Source organism: Geotrypetes seraphini, chromosome 5 (assembly GCF_902459505.1).
Source record: "Geotrypetes seraphini chromosome 5, aGeoSer1.1, whole genome shotgun sequence".
NCBI classification, from domain to species: domain Eukaryota; kingdom Metazoa; phylum Chordata; class Amphibia; order Gymnophiona; family Dermophiidae; genus Geotrypetes; species Geotrypetes seraphini.
In genome coordinates this window covers 165,415,235-165,437,782 of record NC_047088.1, presented here as the reverse complement: position 1 = coordinate 165,437,782, position 22,548 = coordinate 165,415,235, and the positions used below count along the sequence as shown (strand labels likewise).

The 22,548-nt window shown below is 42.2% G+C and overlaps 1 protein-coding gene across 3 annotated transcripts in view; it reads left to right on the top strand.

The window, feature by feature from the left end:
- The window catches only part of SPAG16 (sperm associated antigen 16), a 695,820-nt gene that overhangs the window by 308,120 nt on the left and 365,152 nt on the right, over positions 1-22,548 (top strand). For all 3 annotated transcript variants that reach the window (XM_033946736.1, XM_033946735.1, XM_033946737.1), the window contains exons 11-12: positions 770-913; positions 10,846-11,031. In XM_033946736.1, coding sequence (XP_033802627.1) covers positions 770-913; positions 10,846-11,031 — 330 coding nt within the window. The remainder of the gene's footprint in view (positions 1-769; positions 914-10,845; positions 11,032-22,548) is intronic.

Here is a 22,548-nt window from a genome sequence, read left to right as displayed (position 1 = left end):
GTTTATATTCTAACGTGACATATACTGAGGATCTAGTACCAATATGCATTTCTTTGTAATCCACCAGCCATTGGCAGGGAAGTTGAGTGAAGAGGTATGTTTTTATTGCTTTCCTAAATTTCAGGAGTCCTTCAAGGGATTTGATCTGTGGGGGAAATTGATTCCAGTGGTTTGGTATAAAGTGGCAGTAGGAATATTGTTTAGCGGTTTTCAGTTGAAGGGCATGACCAGGGGGCGTTTCACCCTGGGGGCGGAGTGGCCTGTTCAGTATGTAAGAAGCTTGGTTGTTATGTAGCCTGGTGCCATGTTGTGCTCAGAAAGGTCATATAGGTTTACTTGAAAAACACTGTATTGAAATAATTACCTCTTTCAGAACCATAGGTGTACCTGAAAAGCTGATATGTATTTTGATTTCTCTTATTTAGCCACTTTAATATTTATTTGAGTTTGAAGTGCTGCCTATGCCTATTTAATAATCACTTGATTGACTGATATTAGTTAGTCTGTTCATTTCTTCTACTTTACTTGCAATAGTAAAACTGTAAGCCTTTTTTATTTCCTTTTCATTGTTACTTAAAATTTGGCAGTATCTGTTTTCTCTCAGCTCTCATGATCAGTCATATTACATTAAAAAAAAATATCCATAATGCCTATGTCACAAACCATCTGTGTTTGGCTTTCCTCTGCACTGAAAAAAAATATCATTATGACTTAAATCATTTACTTTTATATACCCTTGTTTATACCATCCTTTCTTTTCTGTTTGCAGCTTGGCCTTGCATCCACGCAAAGAAATCCTAGTCACTGGTAGTGATGACCACTTGTGGAGGATGTGGTCCATCATTAAAGGGGAGCTCATCATGACAGGCGATGGTCATACAGATTGGATTTCTGGCTGCTCCTTCCATCCAAAGTATGTGAAAATATTTTTAATATAGGAATCTAATCTCTATAGCCTTGTTATGGAAAATATGAAACTATCATGAGTTTACCTGTGTGTAACTCAGAAATAGACATGCAAACACATGGAACCAATACCCAGTGTTACCTGCATAAATATCTTTGAATATTGTTCAGCTTGCATATAATTCCACTCATAAAATTAGAAAGAATTTAGGGCCTTTTCTATCAAACTGTGCTAGCAGTTTTTAGCGCAGAGAGCCGTGCTGAATGGCCCGCGCTGCTCCTGACGCTCATAGGAACGGGCCATTCAGCGTGGCTCACCATGCTACAAACTGCTAGCGCAGTTTAATAAAAGAGGCCCTTAGTAGTTTGACAGAAGATGAGTGTTAAAATAAATTTCTTTTAATGGTGGTACTATCAATATACCTTTTAATATACAACCTTTTATTAATTTCAATTCATATATACTTCCTCTCCACTGAAAAATTAAAAAGCAATTTCCATAAACATAAAATAATAAATAACAAAATAATTAAGCACTTCTGGAACAATGAAGACATTCTTTAAAACCATTTACCCCAAAAGATGCTGATTTATTCAAGAAAAATTACCTTTCTAAAATTGTGCCTTACTCCATCCTAACATTATCTTTTTCACGATATACATGCAAATACCAGGTACCTATATACTTCGCAGCTGTGCAGGCTTTCTGAAAAAGTACAATTGCTTTATTTTGAAATTATTCCAGTTAGATTGAAAGTTAGCTATGCTATAATACCGACATACACAGTTCAGTGCAATAAGGTCATCAAGGCTAATGCTTTCATAGTTGTTGTGTTGATTATTTAGTATCATAGTAGTCCGTGATCCCTTGAATCAGTGATTAGATGGATTTTTTTCATACTCTTTTCTAATTTTAAGTCATCTCTCATTTGGGAGCCCCTAGAGGCTTCTGGATGATATTTTTTCCCACAACTGTTGGCTCAACCTGATTAAATTTGCAAAGTTGTTAAAATATTTCATGTAAAACACACATAAATAGAGCACTTACCTTTTTATGAAGAGAAAACTCATCTCTCTACCCTTAGAAAATAGAATTAAAAGAAAATGCTAACACATATGCTGCTGTTGGGCATACTAATCAGATTTTGATAATTCATTGTTACCATGACATCTGGTGACTCAGCCTTCAAAAGCTGTAAAAGATTTTCTCATTAGTGTTATGTTGTCCTTTCAAAATTCCTCCCCTATTCCTATTCAGGTTTTGAAATTGAAAGAGAGGTACATTATTATTCAGCCATAATACAAATTTACTCTCAAGTTGCATGGCATTGAGAGAATTATTATACAATACTTTGTATCAGTGGACTCTGTACTTAAGTGGGGAATTTGAAAAGTGTCTTCTTAATTTCACATATGTCTAGTTTTAGTCTGGGAAACTGGACCAAGTTTAATTTGGATTAAAACAAGAGACTAAAATTATATGCATACATGTCATTCTCCTCTGCATTTTATTTTAATATGCTTAAAATCACATGCTTGGTCCAATGCCAAAGGATAATTTTAGATAAAGAAAAATTTAAGAGGCCAACAGTCAAAGATTTATGCTCCTAACTTTTGGTCACATGATAATTTTGCACTCTGTGCATGCATACTATGTGCTATAAAAAAATCTTATTTTTTTGTGGATGGGGCATATCTGGGTATGGATTGTGGGTGACCCTTGAGGTTAATTCCCTCCCACCAACCCCATGGTGGAACTTTTTTGGCTCTTCAGACAACCAGGAACAGGGCATTGCTTTGGTATGATTTTTTGCTCTTTCTTTTTTCTTCCAGGTGTAAGTACTTCTGCAACCATAGTATGGCTGGAAAACATTGTGTCACCAAAGCTGCTGCTCAGGTTACAACTTCTGTCTCTATGGAGACAGAAAATGTTACCCAGGCAGAGGGAGTAGTTCCATGTGCAAGCTATCTTCAGTTTGAATCCCTCATGAAGGAAGTAAAGGAACTGAGAGAGGATATGGCAAGACTGAGAAGCATCCTTGAGAATGAGAGATATATTAATGAAATGGTTCATGAGGTGTCAAAGATTTCCAGCAGTGGGGAAGAAGAGGCTGTGCTGAGGGAAGACAGCTGGACAAAGATTACGGAACCCTGCAGGATTGGTACTGTAACTCTACTTGCCCTTGAACTGAAGAACCGATATGCTGCCCTGGAAGTGGAGCAGCTAAGAGAATCCCAGGGAGAGGCAGGACCAAAACTTAAAATCCTCCAAATTTCTGGATCCATGACCACTAGGTGGTGTAATGTAGTAGTGGTTGGCAATTCCGTTCTGAGGGATACAGAAGCGTCCATCTGCAGACCAGATATGATGTCCTGGGAGGTATGCTGTTTTCCTAGTGCCAAAATCCAAGATGTTATGGAGAGATTGCTTAGACTCATCAAACCTAATGACTATTATCTGATTCTTCTCATCCACATTGGCACTAATGATACTACCAGGTACCCTGTGAATGTATAAAAAGTGACTTAGTGGCTCTGGGAGAGAAGGTAAAGCAGTCACGTGCGCAGGTGGTATTCTCGTCCATCTTCCAGGTCAGAGAAGCACGCATTCTGGAAATGAATACGTGACAAAACAAAGAAAAATCCAAACAGTCTGCAGTAAAAAGCGAACACCAAAAACAAGAAAGAAACTGCAGATGGGAATTTACAAGGACAGGAATCTTTATAAAAAAAACCATATAAATTTGTAATCCTTTTAAAATGGCTCTCATATACATGGAATACAGACTCAAAAACAAGAAAGAAACTGCAGATGGGAATGTACAAGGACAGGAATCTTTATTAAAAGAAACCATATACGTGTTTCATGGAGAACCATGACTGGGATGTAGTTATACCGGGCTATAATCTGTTTAGGAAAGACAGGGTAAGAAGAAAAGGAGGGAGAGTAGCGTTATATGTTAAAGATCATATTAAAGCCACACAATTGCAGGATCTGCAGGCCAAGAAAGAGGCACTATGGATCAATTTGGAAAGAGGGAATGGTAAATATATTTACATTGGTGTAATATAGAGGCCTCCTTCACAGACATTTAGAATATATCTAAAAAAGGGGAACATTAAAAAAGGGGATAAATTCTTCTTCAGGTATATTAGTGACAAAAAGAAACACAGATGGGATAGTGCGTCTTAGGAAACCAGACGGGAACTATGTAGAATTGGACTCTGATAAAACCGAACTACTAAATGAATACTTCTGCTCAGTCTTTACCTGTGAGGTGCCGGGATCCGGCCGACAGCTGCAGACAAGGGAAGCTCAGAAGACCCGTTTTGAAATTTTGAGTTTACGACCAGCAGCGTCTACCATGAACTATCAAGGCTCAAAGTGAACAAAGCCATGGGACTGGATAAACTATATCCCAGAGTTCATAGGGAGTTGAGAGATGTCCTGGCGGAACCGTTATCTGCGCTCTTCAATCTTTCCCTAAGTATAGGAAGAGTCCCATTGGACTGGAAAACAGCTAACATCATTCCACTGCACAAAAAGGGATACAGGACAGAGGCTGCAAATTACAGACCGGTAAGTCTCATATCAATAGTGAGTAAACTTATGGAAACATTAATCAAACACAAATTAGATACGATCCTGAACTATGAGAATCTACGAGATCCCCACCAACATGGATTTACAAAGGGAAGGTCCTGCCAATCCAATCTAATCAGCTTCTTTGACTTCTTTGAACTCGAAATGCCTATGTTGATCCAGGTTCTGGAGAAAACCTGGAAGAATATCAATGAGGAACTTGAGATAAGTAATGAATATAAAATTGTAGTTGAGGACTTTGGAGGACATCATAGCATTTTGATAAAGATGACATCCAAACTGTCCATGGTCTTACCCTCTCTTCCAGGAGGAACTGTAGCATAGACCCTGGAAGGATGGGTTGTTTTCAACGAGGACTCCATAAGGAAGGATTGGTGAGATAACTGTGAATTCTCAAACCCTTTGCAATGTAGAGTTTATACCTCGAGTCCAACTTGCCTTGAACAGCAGGTATAGCATAAGGAGTCTACAGACATCATTTAAATGTTTGAGACAAAAGCTTATGAAAAATAAGCTTAAGTGACTCTGCAGGAGGTTGAGGCAGATGCGTGACCTTGAGATACTCCTTAAAGTATTTAGAACCAGCATCTAATTGAATTTGCAGGTCATCAGCCATCTGACGAAGGAAGGAAGAGAAGGAGAGCTGATCCGCCAGGGCCCTGCCTTGAAAGGGACTCGATGACCTCGAGGTGCCTCGAGTGGAGAACGAAGGCGAAGCCTCTCTGGAGAAGTAGCAATCCAAAGAATATGGAGACTTGGAGGAGGCAATGGAAGAAGTTGACTCCTCTAGGTCTGGAAGCGGTGACCTCGATCGAGGAGTTGGAGGCCTCGAGGAGCTGGAAGGTCTGGAATGAGGTCTAGACGAGGAAGGCTGCTCTTTGGAAGGAGACCTGTGCCTCGATGAGGGCCTCGATCGACGATGAGAGTGATGCCTGGAAGCAGGTCTCAAGTAAGATCGAGGAGACTTCGCCCTATGTATGGAAACAGGCAATGTTGCTGGTGAATGAATAGGGCTGGAAGCTGTAGATCGAAACTCAATGGTTTGGATCGAGGAATCTTGAAGCACTCCCAAAGATTCTGCTCCTTGTATGGGAGTGTGATGATTCCTGTCGAGACACTCACAAAGAATTTACTCCTTGCATCGAGTGTGTAGATGCCTTTCTCAAAATCCCAACTTCAGCCCTCTCAAAATCTATAGTTCATCAGGGCTGTTCTGGACACTGTCCAACTCAGAGCATTCCTTCCTCAACAACGTATGGATGCTCTTCTTCAGCTCTGTCACAAAGTGTCTTCAGCTCTGTCACAAAGTGTCACTCTCAGCAAGACACATGATGGTCCTACTAGGTCACATGGCCTCAACAGTTCACGTGACTCCTTTTGCTAGACTTCACCCAAGAATTCCTCAGTGGACCCTGGCATCTCAGTGGATGCAGGCTTGCGATCCACTCTCTTGACACATTACAATCATTCCTTCGTTGAGACACTTTCTCCGCTGGTGGATGCTCTCTTCCAATCTCTCCAGTCCCAACCTGCCTGTTATGCTATTTATTCAATAAAGCTCAATAGCTTAGCCAAAAATATGGGCAGGGCCTTAGTTATATGGGCTACTGGAATCTTAGGTTTGCCCATGTGCCCAAGGTTCCCACCCTTAGGAGGGACCTTAGGTGCCTGGGCCAATCAGGCTAAGGCCCCTGTCCGGTACACAATACACCAAGAAGGGGCAGGCCTGCCTCATTTCGACGGAGGCAGGCCTGCCGACCGGACGCTGAGAAGACCCATCCGTCCTGCCATCATTAAAGGTTAGCGGGGGGGGGGGGGGTCCAGGGAGGGTAGGGGGGTTAGAAGGGGTGGGGGGGTCTGTGCATGGGGGTGCGGTCATCATAATATCTATGGTGGGAGGTGGGGAGTTTCCAGCAGGAGGGATTAGGCACCCTCCTGCCAACAATCATCAGGGGAGGTAGGGGGCATTCCGGCAGGAGAAATTGGTTATCCTTCTTGCCACGTTCATTGGGGGTGGGGGGTGGGGGGGGGTTTGTTCCAGCAGGAAGGATTGTGCACCCTCCTGCCGGTGATCTTCAGGGAGGGTGGAGGGTGTTCTGGGCAGGAATGATTGGTCGCTAAAGTTATCACAATAAGCCTAGCAGCCGCATCTACAATAACTCAATTCTCTACCCATCATCTGTAACATGGACATTGGTTAGAGAATCGGGTTTACTTTAGGTGGCCTTAGGCCCGATTCTATATAGGATGGCCGTTGGGTGTTATATAGAATCCGGGACTTTGTGTCCATATCTGATGCTTAAAATTAGGCAGTTCCTTATAGAATTATCCCCATAATGGAAGTAATGCAGGCAAATTTGCCTTTGCCTCGTGCATATGCACTATAGATATCCTGAAACCTGATTAGCTTAGTGTATCATGTGATCTGGTGAGAATCACTTAGTTAAGCAATGCTCTTTGCATTGTTGATTCTGTAGGCACTATGTTTTCTACCAATGATGCTAACAGTAGAGTCCAACTCTGTTTCCTATCCTTCAGCTAGTTACCAATACAAAATGACATTGCCTCCTTCCAAATGCTTCAGTTTGCTAAAATATATCCTTGGAAGTTTAAATAAAAATAACTGAGCAGACTGGATAAGCAATATGAATTTTTTTTTCTGCTATCATTTATTGTGTTACTATACAAATGAGCACTATAAAATAGCATTCTTTTTCAGGCCTAATAAACTCAGAACATATTTCAAAACTTATTTTGAGCCTGCACACATCAAATTGCCTTTGGAGAGTCTCTGTTTCATCTTTCTTATCAATAACTAGGGCCTGATATGGACAAAGAAACAAATCTCATAGAAATGAAATAGGCGAGATAACACCAGAAGCTGGGTTTCAGTTAGACTAATCCAATAGATTTGACTAAACATCTCAATGTCAGGAGCTCTAAAAGTATCCTACATGAGCTGGATCAGTCTGCCAAAGAGAAATCAATAACCTAGTAATGGATTTTATTAAAATGTTTACTTTTTTCATTTTCTTTAACCTTTACAAAGCTTAACTTCCCTTCTCCATTCAGATCTACTATTCTTCACTCTTAGCCCTACCTACGTATGTACCCTATTTTTTCCTTTTTTTATTAAAAGATTATGGCAAGACAAATAAATCAATTAGTTTAAAATGGTTTTATTATTCATTCTAATATTGCCTTCATATTGGTGTTTATGCCATTAATCCTTGTACTTAGAAATTATATTATTTCCAGTTTCTGGCAGCAAGGTTTATGGTTTTCTTAAACTCATTTATTTATATACAACCAAAAATTGTACAAGAAATAACTTGACTGAAGAAAAGTATACAAAGCAATATATAACTCATATAGTCCTCAATTGAAGGAGAAAGGCAAAATACAAACAGAAAAACCCCTGGGGAGAGGGGATACAAGTACAATAAAAATAATTAAAGAAAAGAGCAGTAATTAGGTGTTAACCTACTATTTAACTAAAGCCCACACTGAACAACTTGATTCATTCTGGCTGCTTTGGAGTCCCTTTACTCTCCCCCAAAAAAACCTAATTGGGCAGGTTCAAAAAATATATATTTATTCCCATGATAGGAAATAAACATTTACAGGGAAACCTTAACTGGAAAGTTGCCCCCAAGGAAATCACTTTAGGATGAAATTGCAAAAATTCTTTCCTCCTGGATTGTGTCCATTTCGAGACGTCTGGAAATATATATACCCTTTTACCTAAAAAGGTGACTTGTTTTAAGTTAAAGTACAATTTCAATAGTATTTTTTTATCCTGTAAGAATACCAGAGAGACTAACAATGTCACCCAACCCAATGTTTCAATTTCAGAAGATTGCACTATAGTAGATACATCTAATTGCATAGTTTCAGCTTCTAAAACTTTTTCTTTTTACACATTCTTTAGATAATAGATTTTCTGCGTCGGGAGAAGGTTCAATTCTGGAACTTTTAAGACTGTTATCAAAAAGTTCTTACAAAGTTCCTGTAGAGTCATAAACCTGGCTATCAGAAAATTAAGAATTCTTAAATTTAAATTTTTCTGTTGATTTTCCAGGTTTCTATCTTCCTCAGAAACATCATTTTATCAGTCATTTGTTTGGTCACCAAATTTTTATTCTTAGTTGTTAATTTTTCTAATTTAGAAAGTTCAGCCTTCTGCTGTTGAACTGAAGTCTCCAAAAGGGATATCCTGGATGAAGAGTTTAAAGTAATAGAAATAAAGTTTGTATAAACCGAGTGTAGGTTTTCAATCACTGACCAGATAGAGTCAAGTGTCACTGCCTGTGGTTTCTCAAGCGGCTTGAGGGGAGAGATGGCTGCCTGATTACCTTGGGCTAGCTCCCCAGAGAGCAAACTCCGGGCTCCCTCAGCCTCCCCACCTCTGGCTCCTATAGGTTCCAAGCTCCCAAAGTGCAACAGCTCTTGTCCAAGAGTTGGCATCGATAGAGTCACTTCTGGGTTCATTTTGGGTGCTCTGCTCGATATACTCGGCAAGCCCTCCTGCATCGTCTGCTCTCCCGATGTTTCCCCAGGCTTTGGGGATGAGGGAGGTCCTCGCGGGCTCAGCGAGAGCTCACCGTCCAAGCTGTGTTCTGCCCCAGTCACAGCAGCAGATATGCCTGCTGAGTAGGGTTAGACTGTAAAGGCTGTTATACTCTGTCAGGGTGTTGAAGAGCCAGCGGTAGGTGGAGGAAGACCCCTCTGTTTTCCCCTTTTAGGCATAGAAACCAATTTACTAAGGTAGTAATTCAAAAAGAAAATTGCCATTAGAACGGGAGCTCACAACACTGCTTCTACTCAGGACGCCATCTTGCCTCAAATCTCCAGCATAGGTTTTTTAAAGCATCAGTGCTGACTAGATTGTTCTTGAAAGCATTCATTTGGTATTTAATGACTTTGTGTTATCTGGTTTGTTTGTCATTTTCTGGCTTCCTCTTTCTATTACAGTATATCCTAATACAGTTTTCTTATGTGTTTATAAAAACAATGACCTTTTTATTATAGGCCCATTCTTTCCCCCTCCCCCCTTTTACAAAGCTGTGCTAGCGGCTGCCATTGCGGTAACTGTCTTGAAGCCCTTAGAGATTAAAAGCATTGGTTCCCAACCCTGTCCTGGAGGACCACCAGCCAGTCTGGTTTTCAGGATAGCCCCAATGAATATGCCTGGGGCAGATTTGCATGCCTGTCACTTCCATTATATGCATATCTCTCTCATGCATATTCATTAGGACTATCCCAAAAACCCAGCTGTCTAGCGGTCCTCCAGGACAGGGTTGGAAACCACTGACTTAAAGGGCTGTGGGGCTTTTGCTGTGCAGCAGCCGCTTGCATGGTTTTGTAATGGATGGAGGGGTGGAGGGTTATATTTGAAAAGCTTGTTTCCTAAGTTCATTGTTATGTTTATGCTTTTAAACCTTGCATGCATCAATGTGGTACCTAAATAAGATTCTGAAAATTATCAACACTTCATGGACCCAATTTATTTTCATTTAGCATGGTAGAAAGAGTAAGAAAAGCTTCCATAAGCTGTTAACTCGCAAGAGTTTATGAAAAATTACAAGAGCACTTTGAGAGACAAGGAAACTGGGCATCAAAATGGAATTAACGTATAATGTGAGCAAGTACAAAGTAATACATGTGGAGAAGAGGAAACTGAACTATAGCTACAGTATGTGATGGAAGGTTCCACATTAAAAGTCACCACCCAATAAAAGGATCTAGGTGTCATCGTTGATGATATTTTGAAAACCTCTGCTCAGTCTACAGTGGCTGTAATTTCTCTGTTTTCAAGTGGACTAAATTTTCAACCACTGTACAGTACATCAAGCAATTGAAAGAAGCCATGGAAAACAGGGAAGCATGTTGAGGACTGACCTATAAAGTATCCAAGGGTAGGACACGACTGAATGGTTAGTAGTAGTAGTAGTAGTAATAGTACTTTATTCAGGAATTAATATAAACGTCTCATAAATATTATAAATGTTTGTGGCTATTATAAAGTGGTATAGTAGCAACAGAAAATAAGGGCCTCTTTTATCAAGCTGTGGTAACAAGTGCACCAAAGACCATTCAGTCCCTATGGGCACTGGTGCATTTACCATACCGGCCTGCGCTACTTGGCTTCATAAAAGAGGCCCTAAGTGTAAATAGGGCTTGCCAAGCAGTCTGATAGCACCTAAAACAAAGGACATGGATATGAAAAAAGATTGGAAAATTCTGATTACAACAATAAACCAGCCCAATTTTTGTAATAAGTTTTCTTTATGTAAATGATTAAGACATTCTTTTTTTCTTCAACTTCATAACAGAGGCACCAAATTAGCCACCTCAAGTGGTGATACTACTATACGGATTTGGGATTTTGCAAAGGCAGAATGCATTCTGACTCTAGAAGGACATGGTCATGCTGTATGGGATTGTTCTTGGCACTCATGTGGTGATTTTTTGGCCTCCAGTTCCATGGATAAAACCAGCAAAATTTGGGATATTAATAGGTAAGTACTCTTGGCAGCATTTTACACTTCTCTGAAGATACCTTGTTTCAATTTTAATACAAACTATTGTAAAAACAGTGGGGACAATAGTCAAAACCACTTATCTGGACAGCATCAGATATTGACTGCATGATTTTTTTAAATTTTTTTTTTAAGATTCTGCAATAACAGATTTTATTTGGTAAAAGATTCCAAATAACATATATTTTGGCATTAGTAAGGGTTCTGTTTATAAAATGCAGTAAGCTTTTGCAGCTACCAGGCTGTAACAGCAAAAACTAATGCACAGTAAGCATAGAGGATATGTCTGTAAATGTTGTTATGGGATCATTTGGGTGGCAAACACCACCCCCAAAAGTTGTCTCCCCTTCCCTTTGCTACCCCTATAAGGACCCGACCAGATCTAAAAGCTGGTCTGGTTGGAGCTGCAGCTCCTAGAGCAGTGTTCTTCAACCTTTTTACACCTATGGACCGGCAGAAGTAAAATAATTATTTCGTGGACTGGCAAACTAATAAGACTGAAATTTTGAAAAACCCCATCACCACCCCATCCCCGCGAACTCGGTCCCGTTAACCATCTGATCCCATCCGTACATGCCTCAAATAGTTATGATTTTATATTGAACATATTTTATTAAAGTATAAAAAGAAACAATATTCTGTACAATTGTCATTTTGTAAATATAAATAATACAGGGCAAGGATCAACAAAACCCCCATCTCCCCTCCCCTTCACATATATCCCCTCTGCTATCAAGAAAACTGAATAAGCCAAATTATTACATAATGTTACACAAATATCATGCTAACAGAATACTGCAGTCGCACATGGCAGGAATGGTGTTAGGGGGAGTGCAACTAGGGCAACTGCCTCCTGGTCAGAGAGAGCCCTAAGCCAGCTGGAAGCTAAAGATGCACTGCCTGGACTTTGCACTCCCCAGTTATGTCTAGCATCAGCTCTAGCAGGATACATATTTTAAATCTGATATATTCTAATCACAAGATAGAAATAAAATTATTTTTTTCTACCTTTTGTCGTCTCTGGTTTCTGCTTTCATCGTCTTTTCACTCTCTTCCATCCAGCGTCTGCCCTCTGTCTCTTCAATCCAGCATCTGCCTCTTCCACCCACTGTCTGCCTCTACCTCTCCCCCTCCCATATGGTATCTGCGTTCTTTCTATGCCCCTCTCTCCTACACCAGATCTAGCATCATTGTCCCTCTTAACTTATTTCTCATCTGACCTCCCTTCCCAGCATCAATCTCTCTCTACTTTGTCATTTCTCTGCCTCTCCCCCAGTGGCGTACCTAGGGTATGTGGCACCCGGGGCCCATCATTTTTTGACACCCCCCCAAGTAAAAAAATATTTTTTGTAATGACCATGAAACGGAATAAATGGTCAGAATAGAAACAGGCAGTGAAAATTTTCTTATATTCCAAACATAACATAACATAAATTATGTCTGAATTGTCATGACATCAGAAGTACATATGGAGTAGTTGCAGGTGATGCTTGGGACAGTTCTGATTGTGTTAGTTCGGTTTTATGTGTTTTTTGAATAGAATGGTTTTTATTTCTTTTTGAAGGTTTTGCAGTCTGTGGTCGATGTCAATTGGTTGTAGGGTTGGGGGTCGAGTGTTGCAGCTCGAATGGCTAGGAGGTTGTCGAACAGTTTTTTTCTTTTGACGTTTTTGGTTGGAGGGTGTGTGAATGGTGCGTGAGTTCTCCTATGTCTGTTTGAAGTGGATTTAGCTGAAGAAATTAGTTACCCCCTCATCCCACACACATTAATTCTCTTCCATTTTTGTTCCCATTATAAAAAACACTGATAAGTTCCCAGAAAAAAAATACATTAAAATAAGAAGTGAAAACAAAGGCCCCTACAGATGAGAACATAACATAAGAATAGCCTAACTGGGTCAGACCAATGGTCCATCATGCCCAGTAGCCCATTCTCATGGTAGCCAATCCAGGATACTAATACCTGGTCAAAACCCAAAGAGTAGCAACATTCCATGCTACCGATCCAGGGCAAGCAGACACTTCCCTCATGTCTTAATAACAGATTATGGACTTTTCCTCCAGGAATTTGTCCAAATCTTTCTTAAAACCAGCTACACTATCTGCTTTTACCATAACTTCTGGCCACTTCATTTTTAAGTTTAGATCTTTCCTTTCAAACAGAGACCTTGCTAGATGTCAAATACAGCACAAGGTAACTTCACATGGACTTAGCTGTGCAGGAAATGTGAATCTCCTCATACACCCACCATATAGTGCAAAAATGTGCAAAGGTCTGTTTTTTTCTTTCGATCACTACATAGCCTAATGCCACACAAGCAGCGCTGTTACAAACATATTCTGTAGGTCAATGCTAAGGATAACAAAGTTTCCTTCCTTGGACCAGAAGGAGATACTGATAAACCACTGGAAGAGATCCCAACACAACACCCAAAGACCCACTCAGTGTGTGAACCAGTTGAGTGGAGTGGACTAACTGGGGGGTGGAAATGGGCCCAGAGTTTGCTCAGCAGAATTTCCCAGACCACCTCTTCCTCTCAACACATTGACACGCTGCCACCACCACCACTAGAAACACCTCACTGGGTAGGCCAGCTATGCTATAAACTTTATAAAACACATTATTATATTTTCTTATAAAGCACATATTTTAACTGAACTCTCTGACATCCTCAGCCTTTCCATTCATAAAAATAGAAGGAAGAAAAGTTCCCATTTCCTGCTGTTTCATGTCCCCGGCCTATACAATATTTTTTTTTCTGCAGACCCTTCAAAAGTCTGACCAAATCCTCATTTCACTTGCATTATAAAGTACTGAGGATGCCATCTCTCCCCAATCCCAGGTCCTAAAGTCTAAGACAGTAGCGCAAACTAATGCTGCCAGATTCAGGAAAAAAATTTTCGATTCGATTCAGCCTATTGAATTGGTTTTTCAATTCGATTTTCCTGCCTAGTTGGGTGATTTTTTTCAAAACTCCTGGTGGGTTTTATAGCTTTTTCACCCCCTTTGGCTTCTCCTAACCACACTGGCGCTGTGGTGTAAATAAAATAAAGAAACAAAAAGGACTTTTCCTCTCTCTGTTAAATCCTAGCTCACGTTTGCAGTCCAACACCAGCTCTGTCAGGATACACATTTCAAATCTGACATATTATAATCACAAAACAGAAAATAAGATTAATTTTTCTACCTTTTATTGTCTGGTTATATTTCAAATCTTTTTGGTCCAAGGCTCTGGTTTTCTTCTGATAACTTGCTTGCCAGGGTCTCCTTCTTTCTTCTTTCTGCGTGCTAACCATCCATCTGCCAACTCTGTCCTCCCTTTCCATTTCCCTTCCCTCCCCAGGAAGTCTGGTATCTTTCCATTTTTTCATCTCCCTCCACAGATCCACCTTTTCTTAACTACCCTTTCATCCGGCATCTCTCCCTCCTTCCCCACCACCCCAGAATCCACCATCTCTCCCTTTCTTTTCCCAATTACCCTCCTATCCAGTATCTCTATCCCTCCTCCACACCATCCCTTGTGTCCAATTTCTCTCCCTTTCAGTTCCTTCCCTCCCTAAATCCCATGGTCCATCATTTCTCTCCCTCTCCTCTATTTTCAGACCCATTATTTCTTCATCCCCCCCCCCCAAAGTTTGGCATATGCACGTCTCTTTGAACACCCCCTTCCCTCCGTGTACTTCTAAACCAGGGTCCCCCCCCAAAGGCCTGTCCCCCCTTAAAGGTCTGCCTGTCCCCCCTTGAAGGCCTGCACCCCCCTTGAAGGCCTGTCCCCCCCCTTGAAGGCCTGTCCCTCCCCCTTGTAGGCCTGTCCCCCCACCTTGAAGACCTGCCTGCCTGTCCCCCCCTTGAAGGCCTGTCCCCCCCCCCTTGAAGGTCTGCACCACCCCGAAGGCCTGCACCCCCTGAAGACCTGTCCCCCCCTTGAAGGCCTGTCCCACCCCCTTGTAGGCCTGTCCCCCCCTTGTAGGCCTGTCCCCCCCTTGAAGGCCTGTCCCCCCTCTTGAAGGCCTGTCCCCCCCTTGAAGGCCTGCCCCCCCCTTGAAGGCCTGCACCCCCCCGAAGTCCTGCACCCCCCCTGAAGGCCTGCACCCTCCCTGAAGGCCTGCCCACCCCCTTGTAGACCTGTCCCCCCTTGAAGGCCTGCCTGCCCCCCCCCCTTGAAGGCCTGTCCCTCCCCCTCAGAGGAGGGGCGGGACCGCGGCGCAGGAAGCAGCACCCAAGCAGCTCAGGGATAGCTGACCTCGCGATCCTGCTGCTTGCTGCTTCACAGGTGGTGCAGGAAGGTCAGTGGGGCGAGCGGTCCTTCGGGGGTGTGGGGGGACTGAACGGCCAGGCCGGGAGCACCCCTTCAGGGCTGGCACCCGGGGCGGACCGCCCCTCCCGCCCCCCCCTTGGTACGCCACTGCTCTCCCCTTTCCATCATCTGATCTCTCCATTCCATCCTGACTCCTTCCCCTCCTCTAATCTCCCTGCCAGCTGTTTCCTTCCAATTTTCCTCCTCCCCTGTCCAGCAGTACCTTCTCTCTTTTCTCCTCCCCTTATCCAACAGTAACTCTCGTCCCTTCCCTTTCCCTTCTCCCCTGTCAGCACTATCCCCTTCCCCTCCCTTGTCCAGGAGTACCCCTTCTCCCTTCCCTCTCCAGCAAATGTTTCCTCTATGTAGGCTAGCGGCAGCTCTGTGTGCTTTTAACTTTGGCACACACCTGCTCCTAAGCAGTATTTTAGCTGCGGTTTCATGAGGCAGCCTCGGGGCCTTTGGTAGGCTGGCCCACATCGCATCATTGAAGCGGGCCGGCCTAGCAAAGGCCCCGAGGCTGTCTCATGAAACCGCGGCTAAAATACTGCTTAGGGGCAGCTGTGTGCCGAAGTTAAAAGCACACAGAGCTGCCGCTGCTGGTCTGGGGGTGTGGAGACAAAGGCAGGAGCAAGAGACATATGCGGCAGGAGTCCTGGTGGTGGAAGGCAGGAGTCCCGGCACAGCGACGGCAACAGAAAGTTGCATTTCAGCTGAACCCGGCACCTTTTGTTGCAGCGGGGACCCGAATCCTTCATGGACCGGCAAGATTTTTTTGCGGACCGGCACTGGTCCGTGGACCGGCGGTTGAAGAACTGTGTCCTAGAGGATTGGGCTGTGAAATTCAATCCTATTCTCTCTGAATCACAGGACCCCATGTATATGGCTCCCAGCACAGTTAGAACATTATCTGTTTAAATCGTGTGGTTGAAAATAGTGATGTTTGAATCATAAAAGTCTTCATAGAAACAGAGCCTTGTGATTCAAAGAGAAGAGGATTGAATCATATGGCATGATGTGTCCCCTATAAGAAGGAGTTGCCTTTGTACCAACTAATCAAAGATGGCAGTTGAACACTGTGTGTTTGAGGGGGGGAGAGAAGTAAAAGTTGGATGGGACTTAGGAGAGGCACATCTGTCTTGCCCTCTCTATTGCTTCTCCAGGACTTCTTTTTGGAGTCATCATTGTTAAAGGTACCAGTTGGTAGAATAGAATCTCAAGCCAAGAGTCAAATTAAATTTCCTATGTGGTAGTGTCTAATAGCCATATGCAGGGAATTATTTATTTTCTTTTTTTGGGTCATTTTTGTTTCAGTGCTGTGTTGTGTGCACAAAACAATAATGGTTGAAATGAAAATATGTCATTAATGTCTAATGTGTGTAGAACACTGACCTAGACTATTGCAGATTGATCACTTCTGTAATTTTCCCATTTTTATTTGTCTGTTAAAACAATTTGCAAGTTCCATAAACAAATGTTCTAAATACATTCTAAATATGGACTATTAGGATGAATAGAATGTTTGCACACATGCCCCCTGACTCTATATACTGTGACCAAAGTTGCATGTGCATATCTGTGCGTTTTGTAGATTTATGCATACAACTTAATTGATTAAGAAACCAATTGCCAATTATCAAGCAATTGCCAAGTAATTATCAAGTAATTGCCAATTATCAAGCAATTATTGGCATTAATTAAAATTTTTATAATATTAATTTTATATGCACAACTTTCTTAGCTTATGTCAAAAGAGGGTATGGCCAGGGAAAGAGCATGGTTAGGTCATGGGCATTCCTAAAAGTTAGCTGCACTGTTATACAATATTCCCGATCCGCGGACAAAATAAATGCAGGCAATTAGGCCTGGCTTTCATTGGCATAAATGCCTGCACGTAAATTTTACTCATGCAGATGAACACTACATGTGATTCTATATACCATGCCTAACTCTGGAGGCAGTTTATAGAATAGCACTAAGCATTTGGACACTACCAGCTAAGACATCTTTAGATTCAGAAGCAAATTCTACTCCTGCTTAAACTTTACTAGGGCAGTTTGCAGGATTAAGGAAACATGGACAAACATACCTTCTAGTACAGAAACAAAGTTCCCTCTAAAGCCCTGAGATCCCCCACCCCATCTCTCAATCTCTCACTTTACAAACTGCCAGGCACATCCTGTCTGCTTTCTGCCTCCCAAGCATTTGGACACTATCAGCTAAGACTTCTTCAGATTCAGAAGCAAATTCTACTCCAGTTTAAACCTCACTAGGGCAGAGACAAAATTATTCAGAGTTAATTCACAAACAGAATGTGAAAGGTGTGCTTTTTGAATGTTGAAGGGCTTCATAGTGTCAGATGTGAGAGCAGGTGTCCAGGGCAGTGTCTGCACAGTCTTGCTGGGTTCACAGCTGATTTCCTCAAGACTGTACAGGCACTTCCCTGGATGCCTGCTTTCACATCTGATTCTGTGAAACCTTTCAACATTCAAAAGGTGTAGTATGGTCTGTAGTATGGTCAGAAAGTCACGTCTGTAGTATGGTCAGAAAGTCAGCTGGGAACCTTGCAAATCTGTGTAGGCACTGCGCTGGATGCCTGCTTTCATGTCAAATGTTGTAAAGCCCTTCAGCATTCAAGCAATACTCCAAAAAGGCAAAAATAAGATCAAACATGGCACACTGAAGCTAGGCTTCAATATAGGTGGAGTGTCCCGCCCAAGTCCCAGTTTTAGTCCAGGCTTTCTTTAAAAATATATTCTTTCAATAAGACCCACAAAAAACAGAATATCTTCCAATTCAGCTCATTAGTGCTGTACTATAAAGTTCATTTCATTGGGTCTGTTTTTAATCAGCTTGAGCCTCCAGCTCCTAAGACTTGGCAGGGAGAATTGTTGAACCTGCTTATACAATGGCTTTTCTTTAAAGCTTCCACAAATCCCTATGCTAGGTAGAATAGCAGATTCCTCCACAAACAATTCTCAGCTCAACACTGAGCCCAAAACAAACAGCAACAACAACAAAAAAAACAACAACAACTTTTTAACTTCAAAAACTCAAAACAGTTCTCTTTTCAGCACAGGTCTGCAGCCCATCCCCCAACCTGTGCAAACAGATATTGCTATTACTGTCCTCTTCCTTTCCAGAATACCAGAACTTAGTGAATAGCTTCTCCTGTCCTCAGGTTTGGCAAACAGCAGAAAACCTCCCAAGTTCCAGCCAACACCATTTAGTCAATAACAGTCACTTAATAGCTCAGGCAGGATCTTTGCAAACAAAGCTAACTCCACTAGTAACAAAAAAGCTGCACACGATACTAAATAGAAGCCACAAACAGCAGCAAAAAAGGTCTAATGGACCTTCAAAGTAACTAACTTCTATTTCAGGCACTGGACTAACAATCATATACAATAAGATATATTTAAATAATTAAAGAAGGGGGGAGGGAGTTTCAGTGTGAAGGAACAGCGAAAGGAGAAAAAATCTCCAACACTCACATACTGAGGTGAAGGTCCAATAACCTCCACCTGCACACCATCATCGAGTCCCTCCTGTGTGCACCCACCAACCAAATCACAAAATAAAGTGAAAACATGAAATTCAACAGTGATAATAATCAATCACATATTCACAGTGCTGAAACAGAGAAAAATACTTTGAAGGTCCCCCCAGCTGACTCCCAGGATCAAAACGGAAAAACTTAGCTTGCAGGCATAGTCCGAAGATGGAAACAGAGGCAAGGCAACACAGTAAACTGCCAAGTCAGATGAAATTCAGGTTAGGGTTCAACCAGACCGGTTTCGGGGACTCTAGGTCCCTTCCTCAGGAACCTGTAACTTTAAATGGACAGCACTCATTCAGCCATGAGCGGCAAGTGAAGCAAACAAGCCAGCATGGTGAGGGGGGATCTTTGCAAAGGCATTAGCTTGTCCCACTTTAACTCACATCTATGGCCTCCATTAGTTCATATTCTGCAGCAAGCTGACCTGAAACCTCCATTGGTTCTTCCTGGTTCAGGGTTTCTGTCTGAGATAGCTGAGCAGCTTCTTCAGCCTCTAACATCTCTACTTCATTACCTTGCCCAGGACTGAGTTGACTCCCCAGTGAGTCTTCCTCCTATGCCTCCTGTGATGTGAAAACTCTCTCCTTTTGAGTGTATGAGTCCCACCAAAACCCATGTGGAACTGGTCTGAAACTTGGTTCTCTTGGGCTCCCCCCCGGTCATTCTGCAAATCCTTACACTTTCTACTTACAAGGAGTTGCTATTGTTTTCTGGGCAAAGTTCTTTATGTTTCTTCTTTCTGCCTGGGAGTATCTTTACCCTCACTATAAGTGATCTCATACTGCCAGGGCTCATGCTCTAGGGTGGGTATATCAGGATAGGCAGCCAAATTTGTCAGCAAGCATGAGATTGTTTTTTGGTGAGCTTTTCCCACCCTAGAACTTGTTTTCATTTGGCTTTTAAAAGCAGAAGCAGATCCTTGTTGGTCAGTACCTCCACACTTAAAGAACATAAGAACATAAGAATTGCCGCTGCTTGGTCAGTCCAATGGTCCATCGTACCCAGCAGTCCGCTCACATGGCGGCCCTTAGGTTAAAGACCAGTGCCCTATTTGAGTCAAGCCTTACCTGCATATGTTCTGGTTCATCAGGAACTTGTCTAACCTTGTCTTGAATCCCCGGTGGGTGCTTTCCCCTATAACAGTCTCTGGATGAGTGTTCCAGATTTCTACCACTCTCTGGGTGAAGAAGAACTTCCTTACATTTGTACGGAATCTATCCCCTTTTAACTTTAGAGAGTGCCTTCTCGTTCTCTCCACCTTGGAGAGGGTGAACAATCTATCTTTCTCTACTAAGTCTATTTCCTTCATTATCTTGAATGTTTTGATCATGTCCCTTCTCAATCTCCTCTTTTCAAGGAAGAAGAGGCCAAGTTTCTCTAATCTCTCACTGTACGGCAACTCTTCCAGTCCCTTAACCATTTTTGTCGCTCTTCTCTGGACCCTTTTGAGTAGTACTATATCTTTTTTCTTGTACTGTGACCAGTGTTGGACGCAGTATTCCAGGTGGGAGCACACCATGGCCCGCTACAGCGGCATGATAACCTTTTCCGATCTGTTTGTGATCCCCTTCTTAATCATTCCTAGCATTCTGTTCACCCTTTTCACCGCCGCTGCACATTGCACGAACGGCTTCATTGACTTGTCTACAAGTACTCCCGAGTCTCTTTCCCGGGGGGTCTCTCCGAGTACTGCACTGGACATCCTGTATTCATGTATAAGATTTTTGTTACCAACATGCATCACCTTGCACCTATCCACGTTAAACCTCATTTGCCATTTTGCGTCCCATTCCTCGAGCATGTTTATGTCTTGTTGTAGGTCTTCTCAATCCTTCTGTGTCCTCACTATTCCTGTGTTCTGGGATGCATGAGAGAATGTCCACATTAGTATTAAGTCACCATGGGCGATTAACACTTTAAAACGAAATTTATGAAAGGCCAGATACAAACGTGTCAACCTGGCATTATTGTTCCTCATGATACTGAGTCATTTGAAGGCTGTGTGGTCCATTATTGATGTACAAACTCTCCAGTTCCACCGTGGCATAATTCTTTTTGTTTGAGTGTAGCTTGTGGCTGAGATATAATATAGGGTGCTCTATCCACTGGTACTTCTGACTAAGTATAGCCCCTAACCCACTACCAAACACATCGGTCTGCAGAATTAAGGGTTTCCTGAAGTCAATGGCTGTCAGAACGAGATGAGTACAGAGGCTCTACCTAAGGTCCTCTAGGGCTTTTCGGCTGTCTAGCTCCCACCACAAGGTGTCCAACCTTTATTTCTTCAACATATCTGTTAATATTTCCACCCTAGTGGCAACGTTAGGGATGAACCTCCTGTAGTACCTGATAAGGCCTAGGAACCCACATAATTGTTTCATTGTGGAGGGCTGAGGATAAGGCCTGATGCATTGCACTTTATCAACTAGGGTGCAGAAGAACTAGGGGTTTTATTTGTCCCTTCCTACCATGTAACTTAGGTACTTCACCTTCCTTTGATCTAAGAAGCATTTCATGGCGTTGATCGTAGACCCTGCTTTCTTAAGCAACTGTATAACAACAGCTATGTGTTCTAGGTGTTGTGCCCAACTGAGAGTATATTACTATGTCATCTAGGTACACCTCGGCGTAGGCATGGTGATCCTGCAAGACCTCATTGACCCCTTTATAACAATTAGTGGCTGCCCCATGGAATCCAAATGGCATCCACTTGAATTGGTATAGGCTATGAGGGGTGTTGAAGGCTGTTTTGTGCTTGGCGCTGGCAGTAAGAGAAATTTGCCAATAACCCAACTTAGCTATACTATCTAGAAAGGAGCTAAGTTTGCAGACGATGAGAGAAAAGATTTTTTCATGTAGTGGTCCAGAAGAATGGAATAAGCTTCCATCTTTCATTAAGCAACAAAAGAGTTTGCAGGCCTTAAAAAAATTGTTAAAACGCCATTTGTTCTATTGTATGATATATACAGTATGACTTTATTGGCTCTGCTGTGATTGTTGTATAAAAGGCTAGAATCCCCAAATATAAACTAAGAAAGGTAGACAGCACTGCATATCAACCAGCCGTAACCCCAAATAAGGGCAATATAACTATAAATATATATATAATTAAATATTAAAGGTGAGGCCTCAGTGCTATAGTAAAAGCTATGGTGCTCTGATTACCAGTGCTCCTGGCTTACCATTTGAGAGTGGGGCTCTTTCTCAAGTCACGCTGTGCACCATCATGAGCTTCACCTGTGCACAACTTAAAGTGAATGTTAAGTGCAAGTGCAATAATGAATGAATAGATAGAAAAATCAAACAGTCTTAGTAAAAATACAGTGCTGTCAACATTTCAAAGTTAGGACTCAAACCAGCGAAAAATAGAACTTATCTGCAGTGGCTGCCAGTCTGATTCAAATTCAACGTTTTCAGCTTCTCAGAATAATATCACTGTTTCCAAACAGGGTCCGAAGGCCCAGTGAAAGCTCATCTGGTCCAGTTTCAGGTAAATCACCCTTCTTCAGGAGCTTAGGCAAGAAGAAACCTTACTTGGTCTCACCAGCAGCATCTTACAAACCTGCAGCTTGCCTCCTCAAGGAAGGTTTCTTCTTGCCTAACCTCCTAAAGAAGGGTGGTTTACCTGAAACTGGACCAG